The 22,233-nt window shown below is 34.1% G+C and overlaps 2 protein-coding genes and 1 pseudogene across 2 annotated transcripts; all 3 read right to left on the reverse strand.

Annotated features, from left to right (window-relative positions):
* Window positions 1-55: 55 nt before the first annotated feature.
* LOC146954717 (F-box/kelch-repeat protein At3g23880-like) lies at window positions 56-1,600 on the reverse strand (annotated as a pseudogene).
* A 9,817-nt stretch (window positions 1,601-11,417) lies between these two features.
* LOC146954718 (serine carboxypeptidase-like) lies at window positions 11,418-17,392 on the reverse strand. Its single transcript, XM_085717972.1, has 9 exons — window positions 17,032-17,392; window positions 16,732-16,903; window positions 15,610-15,729; window positions 14,449-14,592; window positions 14,213-14,366; window positions 13,458-13,546; window positions 12,620-12,878; window positions 12,369-12,502; window positions 11,418-11,830 (listed from the first exon to the last, which is right to left on the reverse strand). The coding sequence occupies exons 1-9, from the start codon at window positions 17,319-17,321 to the stop codon at window positions 11,702-11,704; spliced, it is 1,491 nt and encodes a 496-aa protein (XP_085574098.1). The 5' UTR covers window positions 17,322-17,392; the 3' UTR covers window positions 11,418-11,701.
* Window positions 17,393-18,953: 1,561 nt separating this feature from the next.
* Window positions 18,954-21,636, reverse strand: LOC146954719 (subtilisin-like protease SBT3.17). The gene is made up of 3 exons (XM_085717983.1): window positions 21,415-21,636; window positions 21,086-21,183; window positions 18,954-19,194 (listed from the first exon to the last, which is right to left on the reverse strand). Exons 1-3 carry the CDS (start codon window positions 21,630-21,632, stop codon window positions 19,121-19,123), a joined length of 390 nt encoding a protein of 129 aa, XP_085574109.1. The 5' UTR covers window positions 21,633-21,636; the 3' UTR covers window positions 18,954-19,120.
* Between the last annotated feature and the right edge of the window lie 597 nt (window positions 21,637-22,233).

Below are 22,233 nucleotides of genomic sequence, written 5' to 3' on the forward strand. Positions count from 1 at the left end.
CATACATGATAATACTTCCTGAATAAAATAAAAAGCAGATCACAACAAACATTCATTTAATCCTACAAATTAGTGACTTTAATTCAACCAACAATATTACTGATAGATAACAATATAAGAGATAGCAAAGATGAGACTACACCAAAACAACTCACACTACATATTCCATGTTACTAATGTTAAGACCAAAAAAGATCTAAAGCAAAAGATATAGAAGTCATGCAACTAGAACTTGGAAGACTCCAGAAATGTGATTTATCATTGCAGTGATGGCACCTCTCATGGTAAATATGCATCTCCCGCCCAAGTATGCCTAAAATGGTGATACCAGACTCTCATAGTATACATGCACCTCCATCCCAGTCCCAAGTATGCCTAAAACCCTAGGATAATCAACCCCTCCATTATTTAAGTTACACAGGACAAGTTCGGAACGCATGGTTCTCAGTAGAAGAACACCATCTTTTGAAACGAACAAGGGCTCAACAATAGGCTGCCTTGGACAATTCCCGATTAACTTCTCATGAGGGATGATTGTCAATATAGTCCATGACTCAGCAACTCCATACTCTTTCATTATCCACACAGCCAAATGAGTTTCCGAGTGATTATCAGAAAACACGCAAAGACAGTTACTCAAAACATACATGATAGGATCGCAAACACGGTAACCATCATTTTGAGGAAGCAACACTTCCCCATAAGTCTCTTTCTCAAGATCAACCGCAAGAATCACCCGTTGACTGGAATTAACACCATCTTTACCAACTATCCAATTCAAAGTGCCACTCACAAACTTCCCTGACCACGTACTAGGATAACACGGGAAATTTGGAAGTGTTGTCCAAGAATTTTCACTAAGGTATAAATTCTGGTTACTTTTTCACTAAAATCATCCTGATTGTGTACAAAAACTAACAACTTGTACTTGTCATTCACGTGATCATAGCCAAAACCATGATGTGTAATAATCTTGTTATGAAAAGAAGCAACAATTGGAAATGCATTGGATTTCAAGTTGATAAAAGGATTCCACAATCTAAAATTAGATTGACAAGCATCATACAAACAAAGTAACCCATTGCAAGAACCTAGAATAGTGTATCTGTGCGTCATGCCTATAGTAACGGGTTGAACAAGGGTTGATGGATTTTCCAACAATGGCTTCACAGGATAAGATACGATTTCACGGTCGTCTCCAGAGAACAATTGTGGATACGCTGTTGAGGTGAGAAGGTGACTCTTTGCGAATTGTGAATTAGAGATTAGGGTTTTCCATGATTTGCAAACGCACTTTAATTGGACAAGGGATCTCACGGGAAGCCTCAGAAGGATATCGGAGATGACTTCTTCCGGTAAAACAGGTGCTTCGTCGCTGGTCGGAGGAAGAGGCTGTTCGTTCTTGGCGGTGGTTTCGGACAGTGGTTGAGAAAAAACGGTGTGGTTTTGAGAATGGTGAAGACGAATACACAAAAGATCGGTGATTGTGCGTTCCCCAGTCTTCATCTCATCGTCATCAGCCATTCGAACGCCTATTCTACTGCAAATTGATGCAGAAGAGTTATTGTGTGAGAAAGAAAGATGCTGAGCTAAGTACAGAGAATAGGCTTGTTTCAAAATGAATATGCTTTAAGCTTTGCCACAAGAAATTGAATGAAATAATTATTGGATATAACGCTTTTACTAAATTGCCCTTACTTTATAAGAAAAAAACAAAAATTAAAGTTGCATTGAAAATTGTGTGAGAGAAAAATTAGAGTAAAGTTGAAAGAAAAAAATTAAAGTTGTATTGGAAATGTAAAGTGACATTCATTTTGAAACAAATTATTTTGGCTAAAATGACACTCATTTTGAAACGGAGGGAGTACTGTTTTTTGAGTGAATAGGCAAAAACCCCCCTGAAATTGTAACTTTCGTCAAAAACCCCCCTGACTTTTAAGAAACTTCAAAAAAAACCCCTGAAATTGTCAAACGTTAGTCAATTACCCACCTCCGTTTATTTTGGCTGTTAAACCATATGATGTGGCAAGTAAATGTACACGTGGCAGCTCCACATTGGTTGAATTTTATGCCACGTCATAGGGGGTAAATGACTTTATTTTTGTTGCTTTCTTCATCTTCTTCCTTCCACTTCTTTCATCATCTTCAACATCCCTTTCATCAATGTTTATAAAAAAATGTAGAATTTGTTTCAAGAAACAACAACCTATCAACAACATCATCATCTCAATACTTCACCTCCACCACCATCAACAACAATAACACCACCTAAGCTAATCAACAGAAATCCACTTCACTAACTCCATAAATTCTGTCAACAAAAGCCTAAACTATATCTTCAAAAACAAAAACATGATAAAATTGAGTAGAATGTTATTGCTGAATTTAAATTTTCCTTGAGTCTTAAATCTTAATGTTAGTAACCTGTGAGCTACAATGAATGGAAAAGTGGTTGTGATGTTAGGATCATGGAACTTGATGGTGGTTGGAAGTGAAGTAATGAGATGATGTTGTTGATAGGTTGATGTTTCTTAAAACAAATTCTGCATTTTTTATGAACAATGATGAAAGTGAGGTTGAAGATGATGAAGAATTGGAAGGAAGAAGATGAAGAAAGCAACAAAAAAAAAAGTCATTTACCCCCCTATGACATGGCATAAAATTCAGCCAATGTGGAGCTGCCATGTGTACATTTACTTGCCACATCGTATGGTTTAACAGCCAAAACAAACGGATGGGGGTAATTGACTAACGTTTGACAATTTCAGGGGGGTTTTTGACGAATGCTACAATTTCGGGGGGGTTTTGCCTCTATTTTTTTTAAAGAGATTTTTGTACTGTAATATGTTTTTGTTATAATTTTTTTAATAAAGAAATTTTTAAGGAAAGTTTCAAATGAAAAATTTGTTTGAATAACTTAACTTAAAATTTCATTCTAAATGTGCGTTTGACCCTACTTTTTTTAGATCTAAACGTCACTTTTAAAATAAAGTTAAAAATTAAAATTTTCAAGTTGAAGTTGAAGTTAAAGTTGTTTGGTATTTGATGTTTTTTTCAACTTAATTAGTACTTTTAAGTTAAATCTGTTTGGCCAAATGAAAATTTATAAATTATTATATAAAACATTATCATAAATTAAATTGAAAGTTTGGAAATAATACAGTACTAGAAACATAACACATCATAAACTTGAATGATTTTTGTTTTCTAACAATTTAGTGGCTATTTGATTTCTAGCTCTATCCATGTAGCTCCTGTAACACCCTATTTCTATTTAAGCGATAAAACACGCGAATATAGCAAATATTCAAGAAATAGACGCTACGTCTCAAACTAAACAACAACTTGCATGCATAGATATAAATTTCAATAGTCGCAGCGGATATAAATCATACATCTCCATAACAAATTAATACATATACCATGGTCAATACATCACCAACCTAAAGTTCTCCAAATTTCAACAGACAATACATCTCAATGAATAAAATAAGTCCAACACAACTAAAGACACTGACTCGACCTAATCAGAGTCATAAACTATAACTATAAAATAATAGTGGAGGCTAACTCCAGCTATCAAAGCACTCACCGCAAGCGGACTACTCCTGCACAGCGTCTACCCATCCATACAGACAGGTAGGCGGTCAAAACCACTGGAGGTTAGCATTACATCAATCATAATCAATATAAACAACTTGACATAAATAAAATAGTTCAATTCCCAATTATTCATCATGAACATCTAACCTCCACATCCACATTCATATAACAACCTCAATCATTGCAAGTATATGATCATTTAGCACACTCATCATCATCATTCATCATTTAACACAACAATCAAGACCCATGCAATGTGATATGCCTAAACTCGACACATACATGCATGTGGTACCAAATCACCTCAAGGTCGTCACCTTCAATGCAACAAAAACATCGTAATCACCTCAATTGGACATAAAATCCGCCACCATCAGTCATGAATGCATGAACATATGACTCGACTACAATGCATATGTTCACACAAACAAATCACCTCAACATCACCAATACTTGTATATATGCAATCGACAACAATTCACCACCACTTAACATATATACAATCACCATCGATATCCATAATTCAACCAACAAATAGTTGTCACATATATACACCACCAATCATCTTCACATAAGTTATATCAACTATCCACAAGGGATTCATAAAGTAGTCGGCTCTTAGAAACATTTTCAACATAGTTCGTCTCTCAAAATCAGAACATTAGAAATAATTGAGCATTTAAGCCAAAACCAAGTAAACAAGTTCCAATGCCTCAACTAAGCATACCTCTAGGCTACATATGAGTGCAGTAGAGGATACCTTGGCGTTTCACCGGACAAGTGTGACGAAATCATGAAAAACTCAAGGTTCGTCTCACTTTATCACTTTTCATAAAAATTCTCATTTTCAAAGCAAAACAAGTTCAAACTTGATGAAACCAATCACAACCATTTTTAGAAATCTTATAAACATTATACAACTTTAATCCCACTTCAATTTCCGGAGAAAAACGAGTTTTCGGAAAAATCGACGTTTGGACCGTTTTTCCCAAGTTAAGTGAAAGTTCACAAATTCAAGTCCAATTCAATTCAAACCATGTTCCAGTAGGATTAAGTGCATAAACAGAGGTTTAACAAGTTAAAAGAAACATTTTAGAAAGCCCGGATTGGTCCCCAAGTGCACGAAGCGAAGAAATAAAAGTGGCTAAACTGGTAGCTGCACGCTTAAGTGTCCTCTACACGCTTAAGCGTCCAACTTCCAGTAGCTTCTGGACTTAGCACGCTTGGAGCACGCTTAAGCGTCCTAACCCCAGAAACTGCACGCTTAGAGCACGCTGCAGCACGCTTAAGCGTGCTGTCACAGTTTCTGTCGAAAATTGTTGCGGGTTCCAACCCTTTTCACCCAAAAATCCCAATTTTGATCTTTCCAAACCCCAAAACTTAATCCCAAAGATGTTTATAGGTCATATATGTTCCAAAACACTTAAACATGCACAAGTTTTGAGATTAAAGTATCAACACAACAAAACTCATCACTTCACCAAACTTTCTCAACTTTCAACAACAACAACAAATTCATCACCAATTCACCATTTCAATGACACCCTATGCATCAATTCATCAACAACACATGTTTAAACAACAACAACAACATTTGAACATGAATTCATCATCAATCTAACAACCACAACATTATTCATCATCAATTTCATACAAAAACCCATCATGTTCATATCTACCCATTTTAACATACAAATTCAACAACAACAACACAATTAACATTCAATTCATGCATATAATCATGACATCATAATTAAGCACGAATTTCTACGTCTAAAATCAAATTAACCACTTAATCAAAGAATTAGGGATAAACTACAACTATGATTATGCTTGAATTCTAACCCCCTTACCTTAATTATTCAAAATCAACACTAAGGCTTCACTTTAGCTCCAATCCTAGCTCCAATCCTTGAAGCTTGACCTCCCTCTAGCCTTCTCTAGATTCTTCTCTTCAAACCCTTTTTCTTCTCTCTATCTCTATCTTTATCTCTTCTCAAATGAAAATGTTGGCAAAAACCCTATTTTCTCTACCAACTAGAGCTTATATAGGTTTTATCTAATTGAGCTCAACTCACAACACCTTAATGGGCCTAACCCATTTCTATTCCAACCAAAATGTTACTTCTCACTTAACGGTAAAATGTAATACTAACGGTCACCTACCGGTAAATAAATAAATAATTACTACACTCCCTAGCACTTAGTAAAATAACACTAATCTCACTAAGCACTAAAAAAAAAAATCTTCGACAAAATTACCCTTACTCGCAAAATGCCCAAAATACCCCTAAGTCCAAAAAGACTAAAATACCCTTCTAACACGAATTCTACAATTCCCGACCAAAAATACACACAGAGGCAAATAATCACATAAGAGCACATATAACACACATAAATAAATAAATAAATCTAGCGGAAAATCGGGTTGTTACAGCTCCCATCTTGTACTCTTAAATTATATGAACTCGAATCTTCAGTAATGTTTCTTTCTTCTTCTCGTTCGGGCATATATCCAGGGATTTGGTCCCATTTGTTGAATTCCTCATCTTGAACACCACATATTCGAATGAAGTTATGAAGTGTTGTTGTTGCAACTATGATTTTTTCTTGTTTGATTAGTGGAAATGGTCTCATATCACATAAAATATGCCACATTTTCTTCCAAACACCAATTGTTCTTTCAATGACATTTCTAAGTGACGAATGTGCATGATTGAATACTTCACGAATGTCTTGTGCTTGACTGACATCTCTAAAATCAGGAATGTGATATCTTTCACCTTTGTATGGTGATAGATATCCTTTCATGTGTTGGATATCCTGCATCAACCAAGTAAATACTTTCCTATAAATATTTAAAAATAAAATAAAAAATCATTGTTAGTTTATGCATAAAAGTTATTGTCAGAACTGTATAAATCACAAACTTTATTTATAAAAAATTAAAATAAAAAAAATTAATCGTACCTTGAGGAGGATGAGGGAACACATTTTTCATTTCTTCAAGGACTGACGTAAGAATACGTGTGTCATGTGCAGTACCAGACCAGCCAACAACAACAAAAGTGATTAACATGTCTAAGTTACAGACTAACATGACATTTTGCGTTGGATATCCTTTTCTGCCAATATAACGAATTTGATCTTTAGTAGGAACAATGGCAGGAATATGCGTTCCATCCATAGCACCGATGCATCCTTCAAAATAAGGCCAATATCTTCTATCATCCTTGATTTTGGATTTCCTTTTTTACAAAAAAAAGTCACTTCTTTTATTAAGAGTTTTATTAAAATTGTGTTTGCCCCCACTTCTCCTTAGAAGTAGAAGATAAGTAGAAAATAAGGAGGGCCAAACATGCTCTAAGTATTTCATCATTTGGTTATAATTTTTTTTGGATACTAAAATTTTTAAAAAATCTCTAAAAAAAAAGTTATTTCAGATGGCTTTTTATAAAAATCATTTTTGAAAGATGTCATTTTGAAAAAATATGTGATTTTTACTATATAAAATCTCGAACAATGAATATTTAAGTTAGTGAATTTCAAAATCTCTTTTTTAACTCATATCAAATGAGTTTGAAATAACTTTTACTATTTTTGAGTAAATTTCAAAAAAACCATTTTTAAAAATACAAAGAAAAATCCATTTTTTTAAAATCTAAAACCCTAAGAAAATTGGAAATGAAATTAAGAAAAAGGATTTGATGTTGTCGTTGTACGATAATAAATTGTAGACCTTCTCTATCCAACGATCAAAAACAAATATTTGCACTCATCCACACTAGATTGAGTCAGGAGTATTGGAGTTTGGGACAATTAGTGTTAGTTAGTTGATTAATTAGAGGTAATTAGTTTTACATAAATAGGACACAAGTGGTGATGGATAACATTTTTTTTTTAAGAAAATTAGGGAATTGAGAAATTATTATTGATTTAAGTGACATTAACGATCATTCTACGATAAAATTGTCTCTTAAAGTTCATATACGAAACTATTGAATGAGTATTGCAACGGACAAAAGGAAAACCATTAGACAAAACTCTTATCACATAAAGACAATTCTTTCAATAAAATTGTGTTTTTTTAGGGTTAAGTAAATTTTTGGCCCCTCTAAAGATATAGTCGTGCCGAATGGAAATTTAGATAGTCAACATCTATCTACCATAGGGATGGCAATGGTCCTCCAATGGATAGGGTACTATATTGTATGTTCTAATAACCACATTTGTAGAAAAAATGTCCATACCCAAGCTCATACCCTTGTGAAAAACAACTTTATTGTCCGTCCCGATGTCCTATGAGCATCTAAGTGCTCATGCTCATTACCCACATAGCTTATGAGAAAGATGCAGCAACAACGGTTGTTCAGGTTAAGGTTTAAACACTTAAAAAAAAAGGATTTAGATTTAAATAACTATAAAAAATTTACAATTAATTAACTTGCATTGTATATAATATGTGCGGGATAGGGGCGAGTTGGACATTGAAATGGCATACCCGCATCCAATCCCATTCAAATTTGTGGGTAATTACCCGAGCCCAAGCCTAGACTCGTAAATGCGGTATTTAGCATACCTATTATTTATGGGCATTTTTCCAGGTGCCCAACGGTCTCAAGTCAAATTGTCATCACTAACCTACTGCACAATCCACGATAGCCAACACATAACATATCTATTGGCTTCCCTAGAAATATCAGATGCTTGATCTTCGACATGATGGTCCATCCCATGAAACTCCCAAATTTGCCATTATTGCTAATACAATAACCATCTCTGAATCTGATTGACTTGCACAATCAAATTTGAGATACTTTTATTCCTGGTTGCACTCAATCCTTCATACACTCCCACATTTCCATTATATAAGTTGTATTTTGCTCCAAGTTGTTAGCAAAACCACACGTCTAAACTCCATTGTCGTCCCTAATCAATCCTTCATACACTCCCACATTTCCATTATATAAGTTGTATTTTGCTCCAAGTTGTTAGCAAAACCACACGTCTAAACTCCATTGTCGTCCCTAATAAAACCTCCAAATGGTTGGTTTTCTTTGAACTGCACAATAACTTTAAGTGGTTTCCAATGTTTAATTTAGGACAGAAAAACAATGAAGATGATTGGCTCTAGTGATAAAAGAGAAGAATTATACTACTTGAATCTCTCCAATAAGTTGGATTGCTCTGCAAGTAAGACTATCCACACATTTGTTCCTTTACTAGATAGTGCCTTATCGCATTTTAGACTATGTCACCTTTCTTTTTCTAGAATATTCTTCTTTACGTTCTAGCTTTCCTTTTGTTCATGTTGACTCTAAGGCTACTTGTGATGTACGTCATTACGCCAAACATAGAAAGTTACCTTTTCCTACAAGTTGTAATAAAGTTGAAAAGCATTTTGATCTAATACATTTTGACATTTGGGGTCCTATTGATGTTTCCTTGATTCATAATCATTTCTATTTTTTAACTGTTGTAGATGATTTTAGCAGATATACTTAATTAACTCTAATGAAATCCAAAATTGAAACAAGACAACATGTCGTTGATTTTATCAACTTAATTGAAAATCAACATGATTGTCATGTTAAGACTGTTAGGAGTGATAATAGTCTTGAATTCATCATTCCACAACTTTATGATGCTAAGGGCATTTTGCATCAAACAAGCCGTGTTGAAACACCTCAACAAAACTCTAGAGTTAAAAGAATGCACCAACATATTTTAAATATTACTAGAGATTTGCTTTTTCAATCAAATTTACCCAAAACTTTTTGGTCTTATGTTGTTGTGCCTGTTGTTTTTACCATGAATAGAGTACTCAGTCCTCTCTTGCAAAATAACTCCCCATATTTCCTCTTACATGAGAAATCACCTGATTTGAATCAATTAAAAGTTTTTGGCTTTTTAGCCTATGCATCAACACTTCAAGCTTATATAAGCAAGCTTGCTTCTAGAGCAAGAAAGTGTTTTTTTTTCCTCTATTTTGCTGCAAACTATTCTTTTTTTCCCTTCCTTTTAGAGACATAAGGGGTGTATAAAATGTATTCTTCACCAAAATCATTTAGATTCTGATCCTGCGCTCCCTCCTTAATCTGCTCATCAAAAGATAAGTCACCCCATAAAGTTTTCATGATTGTAACATTTTTCATAGCAGCTTCATTGTAAGAAAGAACTGGCTGAGTGTCATTGACTAGCAACTGAGTATCTCTGCATCAGTGTTTTTTTTTTTAACAAGTCTATGCATCGGTGTTTATTACAACACCATAACAGTTGTTCGAATCTATATTACCTACCAACTATCAACCTGTTCAGCCAGCAATGTATGATGTTCAATAGGAACAGAACAGTAAAAAATATCTCTATATCTACACAAGCATTTTAATTGGAACTTGAGTGAGTCAAGCTATCCAATTTTCCAGGCATAGGGGAGGTATAATACACCATCAGGTTAACAGTATTGGGAGTTTGCCCTCCATCAACAATTCCAACTGGGGATGCGCTCCCTACTTGAAATTCATTATTCTTTTAACCCCCATCTATTTTAGATCCTTAACTAATGACAATGAGATACTATAAAAAAAAAAAAAATTAAATTAGCCACTGTTATGATTGAAATTAGACTGAATATTGTTCACTTAATGTTTCCAAGTAATTTTGTTCTAAAATTAGTTTTACAATAATGTATATTTAGTCTAGAGTATGTCTTTTTTTTTTTTAATAAATAGTCTAGAACAAGGTAATTAAAATGTGTCCGGTCCGTTTGGTATGAAAAATCAGAAAGGAAACCGGACTTAAACTATGAGAGTTGGTCAAAACGGCAGTTCACCTGATTCTATAGATTAAACTGGATTTTACTTTTGGAGAAAACTTATAAACAGTTCCCTAGGTGCTGTTGGAACTGTTCTCCAGTTAAATTATGCCAAGTGGATTACTTAATCCAACGTCAGAGTCATCGTGAACCGATCTTACGTTACTTCTCTGTCTTCTCCGTTAACCCCTTTTTCGTCTTTGTTAAGCCACAGCACCTCCAAAATACCCAACTTCCGTTTTGGTAGGACTACATCGTCAATCTGGCATCAACCGATTGACCCTTAAAAATTACTACATATCAAAAAGGGGTTATGGTTTAAGCTCTCTATGTATATGTTGCTGCCAATAATGATAATGAAGTAGTCCCTTAAGAATACGTATATATGTTTCCCCTCTCGAACCAGATAACAAAGAAGCCCTTGAGGCTTTAAGCTCTCTACTACCTAGTTTTTTTAACCCATTGATTTAACTAATTAATCAGTTTATTTGATCTACACTTACGCGTATGAATGTGTTTGATTTCTACTAATAAACATACTATATACAACTAGAAGCATTCCTTCCAAATCAATTTATACAAGATACAACCGATATGAAGATGACCCAAATAAAATTTGAAGCAAAAATAAAATAAAAATAGACTCGTTGAAGAATTCTGATGGGTAAAAAGAGGGTTAATAGTTTTACTAATCGGAAGAAATTATGTGTAAAATCGGATTGCAAGTTTGGATACTGAGCAGGGAGTGTGCGTTAACAGAGAAGAAAGAAGTAACTGGAGATTAGTTCAGGATGTGTCTGATGTGGATTAAGTAATCCACTTGGCATAATTTAACTGGAGAACAGTTCCAACAACACCTAGGGAACTGTTTATAAGTTTTCTCCTTTACTTTTTTACTTGATTTTTTAAATCAAGAAATTTAAAATAAAAAAAATTGAAAAATAATGTGCTTTAAAGATCAAGTGGAAATGTCACATTATATCATCTAAGAGGGGCGATATTTGAACAACCCAAAAAAGAGACAATGTATTCACACCGTAGTCAACCGAGCTGGTCCCCATCAAATTCACAAACCGAGGTGGAGAAAGAAAATATTAAAGAAACGAAAAAGTCGTTGGATAGTAGTTTTATACATGTCGGACGAGTTTAGGTTGTTAGAAAAACCGTTTGAAACTTCCCGGTGTGGGACTTATATTACAACCAACTCAGAAATAACATATGAGTACAGCCTCCTGGTTTTCATTTTTGTTTCCTTTTGCTAGATTAATCAAGCAACAAAAGGGCTCACATGTCAGCAACCAATTTTTCCTCACCAGCTATGGATTCAGCAAGGGTTCCCCGAGTCCACTTCTTCAGCATATCTAATGCAGCTTTGGGCTGGTCCATTGGAACCATGTGACCCGCATCATGGACCTGTTTTTATCACACAGTACTTAACTGAATAAAATATTTTCCAGAGAGCATGAGCAGAGCAAGAAATGATTTGGGCAGATATATGAAGTGTCTATTTCTGGACAACATTCAATGTCATTGTATTACAGAAAAAGCAAGTTTATATTTGATCATGGCAATAAAGTATGTAATTTATCTCCCGCACAATATAAACATTCAGTAGTGTGAGTCACTCCCAATTTTAACATTCTGCCCGAGTCTTTAACAGAAAAAACATTCATAATCCTTTCTTCTATTGTCACCGCTAATGATTTGGATGCAATGTTGAAATTGGGGTGAATTTAATCAGCACTGCTGAATAGCGAGTCCTGTTACCAGTGCTGATTAAAAAAAGTTGGGGGTATTTTGCAGGTAGAGTTATGCTGAAGAAGGCAATCTATAGTTTACCCTGTTTTCCATGTAAAGTGAGATTAATTCCATATAGTATTGGTAGTTTTCAGTTTCTCTACATTAGCATGTGTCTAGATGTGTATGTGTGCAGAGAGAGAAAGATAGAGACCTTCAGAAAACTCAGAGGACCGTAGCTCTTCAATATTCCAGCTTCTGATCCATTAACAACATAGGGAACATCAGGGGAGGCTACAAATTCTTTCTGACCGGACCATTTCATGGCATGAACCCATCTTGAATTACCTACTCATTGAAACCATACCATGAGGAAAAGGTACATCACCTCATTATTCAAAAGATTATAATATGAAATATTAAACTTCTCAACAAATCTTAAATATATCTAGTGTAAATACTTACCAAGCCAGTTGCATATGAGATCATATTCCCCAGCATAAATGAGTAAATCGATTCCATCCTCAAGAAGGATAGGAATACCAACTTCAAGATTCCTCATCCAGTCAACCAACATAGCCATATAAACTTCAGTGCTACAAGAAACAAAACGAATTTTGCCAACCCCTAGTGAATCCCGAACCGATTCTTGGTTCAGAAACTTTTCCATGTTTGAAAAATCATAGCAGAGACTCCCCTCACACTTCTTTCTGATATCATAGTACTGCAACAAAAGTATATAACAACTAGTCAAAATTATGAAAACACCCATATATTGCTTCAAAATTGCAATTTCCATAAATATGGGTTTCTTCGGACCTATCATCGAAGCAGCATTGAAGACATTCTAAACATTTGCGATAAAACCTATTAATTAAAAACTATTGTGGTTTAGCGCAAGTAGTTGATGCACAGTGTGTGAGCATTGTAAATTCCGGGGGTACCGAGTTTGATTCCTATTGAATTAAAAAAACTCCTGATTAAAATATCCTCAGCTGAGAAAGAGTTAAAGGAGGTGTGTACAAAACAGACTTTGGGTTTGGAAAATGATCGATTATCAGAATGAGTACTTAGTGTTGGGAGTGCATATCAATTAAACTGTTCCAAATCCCGATAAAATGATTAATTAGAACTCTCCATGTGGTATACGGTATTTTAGCATCTCTTTTTCCAAATAGATTGCTTAAACTGTATATCTTTAACTATGCCTCATTCTCAATGTGATTTCATGTAAGGCCTCTGTCACAAAAAAGGTACTAATGAGATGTCAACTACACAGAAGAGGAGGAAATTGTTTGCTCACATTTACACCTCCAGCATGTAACAAGATGTCACTGAAAATGAGATTACAGGCTACATTTGCACTCAGGCAAGCAATCTTTCCATCGGTTCCTGAAAGGATTAAAACAAATATTAAAGACAAATGTACCAGAAGCCAACCAGGAGAAGATTCTTAACAAGCGGGAGCATTGGTTTAGAAGAGAAACAGGTTTGGTCAAAAGAAAAAAGAAAAACAGGCAGTGATTCTTGACAATTTACTTCTGGTGAAATGATAAGAAAATATTTAGGGCACATTAGATTTGTTTAAAAATGAAGGATAGAACAAAATGAATTTTGTTCAAAGCTTGGTTTTAAACAAAACAAAACTAAAGATGAAGCATTAAATAGAATTCTAAAATTTATTGTTCACTAATCGACAAACAAGAAGAGGAACCAACAGTGTTTTATGATTCAATTTTATATCCATTGTGGTTCTGTTTGTAAAGTCCCTCAGGATGCATCAAATGCAACCTTAAAGTTTACATGATCATTGGAAATCAACAAACTCATGCTCTCAATATAAACTTCCATAACTGAAATTGCAAATGAATTTTGTAAACTTTCCAATGATTTAGAATCGGATTTAGTAATCCACGTTTTATGCCAACTATATACTTGTAAAGAATATGCAAGATATATGTGTAGTTTAAATATATACATGTATGAGTGTTATGGATCGTAGTCAGCAACACAGTGGCAGGTGGACTTCGTATGTCAAGAAATACAAGTGTAAATTACCGCATAGCTTTATTGCCAATTCACAGGCTGGAACCAACACTTTGCCAAGAAGTGCATGTGTAACCTTTGTAATTAAGCCCATCTCCAGAGCATAATCTGGGTAGGCTTTATACTGAATTGCAGGATTAGTAAGCCCATTACCAATGGCCAATCCCTGTTCAAACCATTAAAAATAAGATACACTGGTTTCCTATATAAAATCAGAATGTTTCATTATATGATGTAACAGAATGAACCTTCAAATTTATATGAATTCCTTCATTAGCTTGGTTTCCTTGACGGATACGAGATCCTAAAGCAGGAATATAGTGTCCAGCATATGATTCACCTGTAATAAAAAAGTCATTCTTTGCATATTGGGGATGCTCTGCAAAGAAGGCCTGGGGGAAAAAGAAAGAAAAAAAAAAAACTGTTAAGATGCTATTGTAGTCTTTTTTATATTATTTTCACTATGAATTGACATGTGTATTACCCGTTCGACTCTACTGAGATAAAATGAAAACACCTGAACCCACATTTGGGTATGAAGCCCGTAATTTTTTTACTTTAAATTTGTAACAGTAACAACTTTTTTAATTTGTGTAGGTTTGAATCTTGATGACCTAATGCCAGTTTTCTGCAAATTCGAGCAGGTCTCATATGGCTTACAGATGCTAAGATTCTTCAGAAGACCAGAGGTTCGTAGATCTATGTGAAAGAGAGTATGTATGACCTTTGATTTATAGGACTTGGACTTGTTAGTGTGAAATAAATCTACAATTCTAGATATCTCAATATGACTAAAGGATGTTTATGTCCACTTTAAAACCTCAGTTGGTGGTTATTGATCTTGAAAAAACTGGTTTGTTTTTAGTAAATATTGTTTTTGAACTCGGAAGCCTTTAAAGTAGATATTATTCATTTTCAAGTTTGGATTATTTCCCTATTAAGAAATTGAATTAATGAATAGAAAAAAATAAGAAAACAGGCTCCTTACTCATTGAAAATTATGATTCCTTTTAATTATTTGAAAATTTAAAGTTGACTTCAAATCTGAAAATGAAATTTTTTGGATAATGATTTGATTGTCAACTAAATCCCCCTATGAATAACTTGACTACCAAAATTACCAACATTGGCAAGTTGATAGTATAGAGGTAAAACACCATTTCAAAGGTTAGAAACAATCCCTCTAGGCCCATTGGGATTTAAACTTGAGTAGCATCTATTAATCTCCTTTACCAAATTAAAACACTGTATTTAGTTTTTTCTAAATATAAAAGGAATTTAAACATAATTAGGGAAGGAAAATAGTGGGTGGATCATCTAAACATAATGAAAACAGAGAAAACACCATCTTTAGAATTGCACTAAAATTCTTGAATTTTACATTCAGATTCAAGAGCAAACACAGGTACCTGCAAAAAGTCATACAGGTCATTGCTAACACCCTTTTCATTATGACGAATATCACGCAAATCAGTACTGTAGCTAAAGCCAGTTCCAGTTGGTTGATCAACATACAAAAGGTTTGAAACCTACAAAATTGGCAACAAATTTTAACTGTCATAAATAATTATCAGAGGAAATGTACAATACAGAAAGCAGTTGTCAAGGTTATAAATTATATTTCTCTCCCCATAAAGACACTCGTGTCTTTAAGGAAGATGTGAAGTATGTCAAAGAGCTAGTGATAGCTAAAATTACATGTTAGTACTATACAGAAAGAAAACCTTCAAAACTAGCCGCTAAAGACAATGAGACACCACTGTGAGCACTAACACGGCAGCAATGAGTTCAACAAGAAACTTGATAAAGTTTAAATGATTGATTACTGATTAAATTGTTTCTTATTAACATTACTTTATAAAGATTCGTTATGATATCAAGCAATGAGCAATAAATCAGTTTCAATGTTTTAAAACCACTATCTCCAGGGAAGGTCATGTCCACATAATAGTATAAGTTACTTTTAGAGACTACGTTCCAACATGGGAAAAAGTAATTCACGTGACTGTAATATTGCATTAATATGAAGCACGGACACCTCTAGGACTAGCCGTGTTGCGGTGTACGACACTCCTATGACACTTGTCCGACATGTGTCGGACAACTAAAATTGGTGTCCTAAATAAAATTGTTTTTTTCTTTGATTCAACACTCTTAGGACCGGTGTCCGACACCTAAATAACACTCATACGAGCCATGTCGGACAACTTAGACAAATATCTAAAATATTTTTTTCTCTCTTGCTTCCACATACCGGAGATACAAGAGTTACATATGTTTTGAGAAATGTTGATCAATTAGGGGTAATAGACATTATAGTTGATTATAACATTTTTAGCTTTTATTTTATAGTAGATGAATAAATAAAGGTCAAATACTACGAAAATTTGATACAAAAATTTGACATGAAATTGAATTTAGAATGATAAACTTCATTATTAGAGTCGGAAAAGTTTGACATGATATTTCTTACTCTCTTCCAATACATGAAGTAATTAACTAATAAAAGAGAAAATGTGAAATTAGGCTACCTTGTCCCAACCATAGTGGTTCCACACAAGAGACAAGTCGTCCTTAATTTTGAAAGGGCCATTTTCGTAAAACAAAGCCAATTCACTACTACAGCCAGGACCTCCAGTCAACCAAATGACAAAAGGGTCGTCTTCCTTGTGGTTGCGTGATTCAAAGAAAAAGTAGAACATCCTACAAACAACACAATATAGTTTTATAGTAGGGTGATGTCGTTTATTTATTATGGAAAGAATTTTGATAAAAGGAAAGAGAATCATATAGAAGGAAGGAAGGAAGTTAAAGTGAAAAGCTTTACTTACTTTGCAGCATGGGAATGTTGAATGGGGTAATAGCCAGCATAGTGACCAAAATCATCAACGGAAACATCATCATCATCGGAAATTAGGTTACGAAACTTGAGGGGCTTCTCAACGATCTTGCCACGGTCACGGGAAGATGAATTTGCAGCAGCGATGTTGAGGTTGACGTCCGGAAACAAATTAAGGTCTCTAACAAGCTTCTTAGCCTGAAGCTTCAGTCCAAGATCAACGCTGGTGGCAGAACAAATTGATATCCACAAACAGAACAAAATGAACAAGATTGACCCCATTTTTTTTGTTTGGAATCTCACAAAAGAAAAGTAGATACAAGTTTATAAAATTCACATCCACTCAACTCATCAGGTGCATTAGTTCAGTGTGCACACTTTTCAAACAAAGATATTTAATAACACGTGTATGGATCACAATTTTAATTAGATTAAGTTAATAGCACATGTATGCATCAAAATGCTTCTTAAATGTAAATCAATTACAGTACTTGTGTTATCCTAATTCAACGACCTGGTTAACCCCATTCATATCATGGTTAATTATGTTGGGTAATATTAATGAATATAATAATAAAGTGCAGCAATTTATTAACCATATGATACAACCATCTAAGTTGCGTTCAAATATTCAAAATTTTTAACTATACACTTGAAAATTGTGCTAAATGACTTTTAAAATAATCACATATGTTAATTTTGTTTGCCATCTAATATGTCTGTCATAAAATATTTCTCAAATTGCATTAATGTGATTGAATCTCTACCCCAACTTATCAGTAAATTGCATTTTTGGTCCCTTAAATATTTAAGTAGTATCGCTTTGGTCCCTTAATTAAAATTCGATTTATTTTGATCCCTTAACTTCTCTCCGTTACACATTTTGGTCCTTTCCATTAGTTTTAATACAAAAACGTTAGGTTTTTTTTCATTTTCTTCTGGAATTTTTCTGGGATTCTTGTTGTTGAAGATTGATGAAGATGATATGAAGATGAAAAAGAGGAGAATAAGATGAAGAAAACCTAACGTTTTTGAATTAAAACTAACGAAAAAGACCAAAATAAATCGAATTTTAATTAAGGGACCAAAGCGATACTACCTAAATAGTTAAGGGACCAAAAGTGCAATTTAGCCCCAACTTATCTTTTTCATTTGTTGGAAACTAAATATGTTAAAAAGAATCCATATATTTTTCCTTTTCGGAAGTGAACATTGAACGATAGTCGACATTACTGAAGCACAGCAGAGGACGATGATAATAAGTTCTACATGAAAGATGTTGTAACCGCAAACACTTATACGTTCAAGTCAACAAGATTGAGTTGAGTGAATGGTAGTTAAAATGATGCATATTTTTTTCTGAGTGCATAAGTTCTTATCTACTAGAGTCGTTGACAAGGTATGAGACTCTTGAGATTGTTGAGCAATATCCGGTGCAATTGGCTGAACAATAAAAACAACACACAAGAACTTGCTCCGCTCCTAAATTTTGTTAACTCAATGAACTTCAATTACCAAGTTCCGTATTTCTTTAGATTGATAGTTTGTAGTTTCTTTTTTTTCATATATGCAAGTGTTAGGGGTTGGTTTGTCATGAGATGGGAAAAATTATTATGGCAGAATAGATTGAACTTCAACATTTTTCTTAAACTCCCCCAGTGTCCTATCCTATACATCTGGCTAACCCTTCAGGTACATTGACATAACAATTATAAACAAGTGACCAATTCTCAGTCAAATAATGTACCAGGTTAACAATTGATGATAATGTAAGTTTAACATGAAATGTGGCTCAATAAGTAGTCGTCAATTCAGAGACACAATAATTTGCAATACAGAACATCTAATTAAGCTCTCGATGGTTCAACAGAATTTAAGCTCGACAAAGACCACATTGAGAGACAACGACAAACATGCATCCAAAATATTAACAATATTATAAACCCATGTTATTATTGATATAGCGCAGTCTGAGCCAAACTTGTTTATACATGGTCTAGATAATATTTTTGGCTGAGTTCATACAAGATATATAGTTAACAGTTTGGACCCACATTCATCTTCAAATGAATATAGATTCTCTAGTGCAGCTTATTTGGTCCTGAATGGAGCTGAACTGTCTGGCTTGGAACAACTTGAAGAACACCTGGTTGCTCTGCAATTTAAGACACCCAATGTTAATCATAAAAATGGAAACCACATTTACCAAAATGAGAGAAACTAAAAAAATCTCAAATTATACATACACACAACACCAAAAATAAGCTGATGTGAACAATTCCTATGAGAAAACAATAAATATAGAACATTTAATCATGCATGAATGGTCAAGATTAATAGTTATCATGTTCAAGAGAATTACTGATGTGAAAATAACTTTAGGATAGAACCAAAAACAAGGATCTATATTTACAACAGTGCAATAAGCTGTTAGAACAAAGATTATGACAACTGACAAACACAGTGAACACTATCCATTGGTATGCAATTTTGAACACTCTGAAACAACAAAGAAAAATGGAAAGGAAAGTATATGGACACTATTTATAACAGAGAATGAAACAACCGAAAAATTAATAATTGACTAATGATAGACAAATGATCTTAATTCACCAAGATATATGCTACTCATAAATAATGGTTTCTTATTCTAAAACATTGTAATAACTAGATTGTTTCCTTGATCTTCCCAAGACACAAAAACAACAAGGCCAGATGTGTTATCGACTGTGGATAATGGACCATGGCGAAAGCCAAAACTCTGCTGTTTTAAGCAACTATTTCCGCCATGAAACACCATGGTGTGGATCCATCACAAAAATTGCCCAGTCCGGTTGGCGAAAAATCCACAATAACGCTGCCATGGCTGCTCTTTAATAACACTAACAGCAATAAAGCCAGAATTCACACACCACGTTCTTGCAGGAGTCATCATATACCGTTCTGAAAGAATCCGATTGGTATGATCGCAACGCAGCGACTCTGAGATTGGGCAGAGGAATCTATAGTGCGTAAAGTACATTTTGGTGCAACTAAACACACAGAGCTTGACAAGTTTGGGAGGTGTCCCATGAGTTCGTAAGAAGCTAGAATTGAGGTTAACAGTGTGGTTCGAGAGTCAAATTTCTACCAGATGATAATATGAATCCCTTTTCATAGGATATATCAAATATATATCAGATAATAAAAGAACATCCAGAGAGTGTTTCACAAATATGAAGACAGTGCTAGAATATGAGGTAAATATGTCATATGAATACCAAGGTAGCAAAACCAATATGACATTGATATTATAGGTTTGCTTGACGAAGGAAGAAAAGAAATAGTAAATTCTTAATTTAGTCTTTCAAACATCACCCTTAGTCCCAAAAGTATATGATAATGATAAGTCCCTAAAATATATGATAATTCATCTCGTTAATCTCTAAAGTATATGGAAATCTATCTCATTAATCTCTAGTATCTGCCATCTTAATAGCAGAGACTAACATGACAAACTTTCATACACTTTAGGGACTAAGTAGGAGAGAGTGATACTTGGATGACTATATTGAGGGTTTACTCAAAAACAAAAACAAAAGATAAATGAGATGAATTTTGTGTTTCAAAACACTCACAATCAAAAAGCCGCAAAGAGGAGCAATTAATTAGGTAAAAAAAAAACTGATTTAGCAAAACCATTGATGCATGTAAGTTGCTTTTATCTTTGTTTACAGGAGTAGGATTAAATCTTTGTTGTTAATGGAAATAAACTAAAGCATGCTTGCGCATAATCAACTCCTCAGCAGTGCTCCGACTATCCAGCCAGCACCGAACTATATATCCGCAAGCAAAAAGCATTTAATAAAACACAGCGGACATATAACATCAAACTATAAAATCGTATCATAATGATAAAACTACAAACTACACCATATCAAAACCCACAAAACAAAATCTGGAACAAAAACATCAACAGGAATAATAATCTTGGTTAGCTTTAAACATTAAAATAAAAAACGGTGTTACATTAGAGAATTTCACAGGATATTAAAATATGAACTTACTTGAAATCTGATCAACCTGTTGAGGAGTAAGCTTAGCAGAGAAGCCACTAGCTGCAGACTTATAACTGTACAACAAAGCATCCTTTGCAGCTTCTTCACTGCAATAATGATTACATCAATCAACTTGACTTTGTTATATTCTAGAATCAATTCATATACATATTAATTATACACATAAAAACAAACACTTTTGATCTAAAATAAAACATTGAATTCATAAAAATAAGAGACCGTTTTGCATGCAAGTGACTTATAATCAATTTTAGAAAAGATTGATTGAAAAAGCATAAAGAAAATGAGAATGAATTAATAATAAAAGGAGGAGGTACCTGCCAAGAACCGCAGTGAGGGTTCGGATGTGGTAAGACTCAGGCTCCTCTTCCTGTGGCTTCTCGGTGTAGATGATGTGAACAGCAGGAGCAGAAGAAGATGAAGAATCGGAATCGATGGGTTTTGGTGTTGAATCAGACATGGCGATGATAATCAGAGGAAGAACAAGTGCGAAGATGACAAAGAACGAGAATGGTCTCAACAACGAAATGTTCATGTCTGATTTTTGTCTTCGCTTTTTCCTCTTTTATTTATTTATTTACTTATTTGTTAAGAAACAATAATTAATTAATTAAATAAATTTCAAACTCACAATATACTTTTTCGTAACTTACTTGACTTTGTTGCTTTGTTTTCTTTTGTTTTGGTGTCGTATGTCGGTGCTTCTTCGTTATCTATACGGCTGGCTGGATGTACACGGGTCGAGTTTTATCAAAATTGTAACCCGAGGTGAATCCCAATTTAGGTTTGGTAAGAGAATCATCAATTTTAACATTGACTTAGGTTATAGGTTAAACTCTCTTTATAGGTTGTATTTGCTTGAGTCTGGTGCAAGAATCACAGATTTCATGCTTGACAATGGTTGATGATTGATTATTAAAAAGTCAAATTTTGTTTATAATAGTGACTGGAGGGAGTATATCGTGTAAGAAACCCCAATTTAAGTTTGGTATGATCATCACCAACTTTAATATTGGATCGGATCAAATGTGTCGAACCGCCATTTTCAGATTGGATTAGGTTCGATAGTAGGTTACACTTACCCATATTCTTTTTTCATAAAAAGAAAAAATGATTCTAAATAAAGACCAAACATT

This window comes from Medicago sativa, chromosome 1, assembly GCF_051527215.1.
Source record: "Medicago sativa cultivar Bolivia chromosome 1, Bolivia_mono, whole genome shotgun sequence".
Lineage (NCBI taxonomy): Eukaryota > Viridiplantae > Streptophyta > Magnoliopsida > Fabales > Fabaceae > Medicago > Medicago sativa.